Source organism: Nicotiana tomentosiformis, chromosome 1 (assembly GCF_000390325.3).
Source record: "Nicotiana tomentosiformis chromosome 1, ASM39032v3, whole genome shotgun sequence".
Taxonomy (NCBI): domain Eukaryota; kingdom Viridiplantae; phylum Streptophyta; class Magnoliopsida; order Solanales; family Solanaceae; genus Nicotiana; species Nicotiana tomentosiformis.
The window spans coordinates 48,855,914-48,860,275 of NC_090812.1; the positions used below are offsets into that span (position 1 = coordinate 48,855,914).

Consider the following 4,362-nt stretch of genomic DNA (forward strand, 5'->3'; position numbering starts at 1 on the left):
CCCAGCCATATCTCGGGCAAGAGGGGGAGCACAGACCCCTACTACTTAGGCTCCTGGTCATGCAGCTGCAGTGTATCAGACTCTAGGTACACTATACGCGGACGGGGCCCCAGCCAGTTGCAGTAGTGGCACCTGAGCCTAGATCGGCTGCGGACAGCGATCCGCATAAATTATTGGACAGATGGACTAGGCTACACCCTCCTATCTTCAGAGGCGAGCGCCATGAGGATGCCCAGGATTTCATTGACAGGTGCAGGGACACACTGCACAACATGAGGATACTGGAGTCTCATGGGGTTGACTTTACTACTTTCCAACTGGAGGGCAGGGCCCATAGATGGTGGCAGTCTTATCTTCTTGGCAGACCAGCGGGTTCTCCTCCTACGACTTGGAGCCAGTTCACACAACTTTTCCTGGATAGGTATATTCCACTCTCGGAGAGGGAAGAGTTGCGGTATCAGCTTGAGCACCTTGAGCAGGGTCAGATGTCAGTGACCGACTATGAGGCGAGGTTTTCTGAGTTGTCTCGCCATGCACTTATGATACTTCCTACGGATGCAGAGAGAGTGTGGAGGTTTGTTGAGGGGCTGCACTCCAGTATTAGGGCCAATATAGCCCAAGAGGTTGAGATGGGGACTTCTTATCAGCTGGTAGTGGAGATTGCTCGGAGGATTGAGGGCTACCGTCAGAGAGGGAGAGAGAAGATGCAGCAGGACAAGAGGTCACGTTTCTCTGGAGACTTTAGAAGTGCCGCGGCTAGGGGCAGAGGTCAATTTGGGAGGGGTCAGTCTAGCAGGCCCCATATTCATCACCACCACCTCCTCGAGGTGCTCCAGCGCACCCCTATTTCTGCGCCACACTATAGAGTTCTTACCACCTACCAGCCCTCCAGGGTTCTTCCAGTAGGCTCAGGTCACCAGGGTTCTTCCAGCTCCCATCTTAGTGCCATGCCGAAGAGTTCATACCGCCCACCGGCTATTCAAGCTTCTTCCAGTAGGTCTATAGGCCATTAGGATCAGACATCCAGGCAGCAGATCGCCACACTGAGGGGTTGTTTCGAGTGCGGAGATCTCGGTCACATGAGGAGATTTTGCCCCAGGCTTCGGGGTAAGGCTGTGCAGCAGGGTAAGCAGCCCATGATTACAGCATCGGCTATCCCGCCACCTAGAGGCGGAGGGCAGGCTGGCAGGGGCCGTCCTAGAGGGAGAGGCCAGTCATCTACTGTTTAGTCAGGCGGAGGCCAGCCCGCCAGTGCTCCATCCAGATTCTATGTTTTTTTCGGCTAGACTAATACATTAGCCTCAGATGCCGTGATCACATGCATTATTTCTGTATGCAGCAGGGATGCTTCGGTGTTATTTGATACAGGGTCTATCTATTCTTATGTGTCTTCTCTATTTGCTCATTTTCTGGATATTCCTTATGAGTCCTTGGGTACTCATGTTTATGTGTCCACTCTTGTGGGCGATTCTGTGGTTGTGGATCGGATCTACCGGTCTTGTGTGGTCGTATTCTGTGGTTACGAGACTATATCGGACCTTCTGTTGCTTGATATGATCGACTCTAAGGTCATCCTGGACATGGACTGGTTATCCCCACATCACGCCATCATTGATTGTCATGCCAAGACTATTACCTTAGCGATTCTAGAATTACCGAGATTGGAGTGGAAGGGTTCCTCGGTTAGTACAGCTATTCGGGTCATCTCTTTTCTGAAGGCTTGACATATGGTCGAGAAGGGTTGTTTGGCTTATCTAGCTTATGTTTGGGACACCACCACAAAGTCTCCGATGATTGATTCAGTGCCAGTAGTCCGGGAGTTCGCCGATGTGTTTCCTTTTGACCTTCCAGGCATGCCGCCAGATTGTGATATTGATTTCTGTATTGATTTGGCTCCAGGCACCCAACCTATATCTATCCCACCGCAACGTATGGTTCCGAAAGAGTTGAAGAAGTTGAAGGAACAACATGAGGAGTTGTTAGCAAAGGGGTTTGTGAGACCAAGTGTATCACATTATGGTGCACCAGTGTTAATTGTGAAGAAGAAAGATGGGACTATACAGATGTGCATTGATTACCGCTAGTTGAACAAGGTTACCATCAAGAACAAGTATCCGTTGCCGCGTATCGATGATTTTTTTTTTTGACCAGTTGCAGGGTGCTAGGGTGTTCTCTAAAATTGACTTGAGGTCAGGGTACCATCAGTTTAAGATTCAGGACTCAGATGTTCCAAAGATGGCCTTCCGTACTAGATATGGCCATTATGAGTTTCTAGTGATGTCCTTCGGCTTGACTATTGCCCCAGCGGTGTTTATAGATATAATGAATCAGGTGTTCAGGCCTTATATTGATTCCTTTGTTATTGTCTTCATTGATGACATCTTGATTTACTCACGTAGCCTGGGGGAGCACGAGCAGCATTTGAGAGTGGTACTTCAGACCTTGCGAGAACAGAAGCTATATGCTAAGTTCTCCAAGTGTGAGTTTTGGCTAGAGTCTGTGGCATTCTTGGGGCATATTGTATCAGGAGAAGGTATTAAGGTGGATCCCAAGAAGATTGAGGCATGTCAGAGTTGGCCTCGTCCAGCTTTGGTGACCGAGATCAAGAGTTTCCTAGGGTTAGCAGGTTATTATCGCCGGTTTGTGCAGGGTTTCTAATCCATTGCAGCACCTCTGACTAGATTGACCCAAAGGGGTGCTCCGTTCCGTTGGTCCGATGATTGTGAGGCGAGCTTCTAGAAGCTCAAGACAGCATTAACTACAACAACGGTTCTAGTGTTGCCTTCCGGTTCGGGGATGTATACGGTATATTGCGACGCTTCACGCGTTGGCTTGGGTTGTGTATTGATGCAGGAGGGGCAAGTTATTGCATATACTTCGCGTCAGCTGAAGATTCATGAGAAGAATTACCCTGTGCACAATCTAGAGTTAGACGTGATTGTTAATGCTCTTAAGATATGGAGGCATTATCTGTATGGGGTGTCATGTGAGTTTTATACTGATCATCGCAGCTTACAGCATTTGTTCAAGCGAAGGGATCTCAATTTGAGGCAGCATAGATGGCTCGAGTTACTGAAGGATTATGATATCACCATTCTTTATCATCCGGGCAAGGCAAATGTGGTCGTGGATGCCTTAAGCAGAAAGGCGGAGAGTATGGGTAGCTTTCATTCATTTCAGTAGGGGAGAGGCCACTAGCTTTGGACATTCAGTCCTTGGCTAACAGACTTGTAAGGTTGGCTATTTCAGAGCCCAGCCGGGTTCTTGCATGTGTTGTTGCCCAGTCTTCACTATTGGGGCAGATCAAGGCTCGACAGTTTGGTGATCCGCATTTGGCAGTTCTTAGAGAGACGGTACTATAGGTTAGTGCCAAGGAGGTTTCTATAAGAGAGGATGGTGTTCTGCGACTCCAGGTTCGTCTATGTGTTCCTAATGTCAATGGCTTGAGAGAGAGGATTCTAGAGGAGGCACACAGTTCTCGGTATTCTATTCATACAGGTGCTACGAAGATGTATCGTGACCTGAGACAGCACTATTAGTGGCGGCGGATGAAGAAAGACATAGTTGAGTATATGGCTAGGTGTCTAAATTGCCAGCAGGTCAAGTATGAACACTAGAGGCTAGGTGGCCTACTTCAGCAACTGACTATACCTGAGTGGAAATGGGAGCGCATTACTATGGACTTCGTGGTTGGTTTACCGCGGACCTTGCGGAAGTTTGATGCAGTTTGGGTCATTGTCGATAGGTTGACCAAGTCGGCACACTTCATTCCAGTTGTGACTACATATACTTCAGAGAAGTTGGCCCAGATTTATATTAGGGAGATAGTTCGGTTGCACGGTGTGCCTGTTTCCATCATATCAGATAGAGGCCCTCAGTTCACTTCACATTTCTGTAGAGCCGTACAAAGTGAGTTGGGGACCCGTGTAGAGCTCAGCACAGCATTTCATCCACAAACCGACGGCCAGTCAGAGCGGACAGTTCAGATATTGGAGGACATGCTGAGAGCATGTATGATTGACTTTGGGGGACAGTGGGAGCAGTTCTTGCCTTTGGCCAAGTTTGCTTACAACAACAGTTATCAGTCCAGCATCGAGATTGCTCCATTTGAGGCTTTATATGGTCGGCGATGTCGTTCTCCCATCGGGTGGTTTGATCCCGGAGAGGCTAGGTTATATGGTACTGATATGGTAAAGGATTCCTTGGAAAAGGTAAAGTTGATTCAGGAGCGACTTCGCAGAGCACAGTCCAGACAGAAGAGTTACACTGATCAGAAGGCACGCGATGTATCATTTATGGTCGGTGAGAAGGTTCTCTTGAAGGTCTCACCGATGAAGGGTATTATGAGATTTAGAAAGAAGG

General features: G+C 48.4%; 1 protein-coding gene across 1 annotated transcript; it reads left to right on the forward strand.

Annotated features, from left to right (window-relative positions):
• The first annotated feature begins 272 nt into the window (after positions 1-272).
• Positions 273-1,724, forward strand: LOC138906428 (uncharacterized). The gene is made up of 2 exons (XM_070195159.1): positions 273-768; positions 1,369-1,724. Exons 1-2 carry the CDS (start codon positions 273-275, stop codon positions 1,722-1,724), a joined length of 852 nt encoding a protein of 283 aa, XP_070051260.1.
• Positions 1,725-4,362: the final 2,638 nt, after the last annotated feature.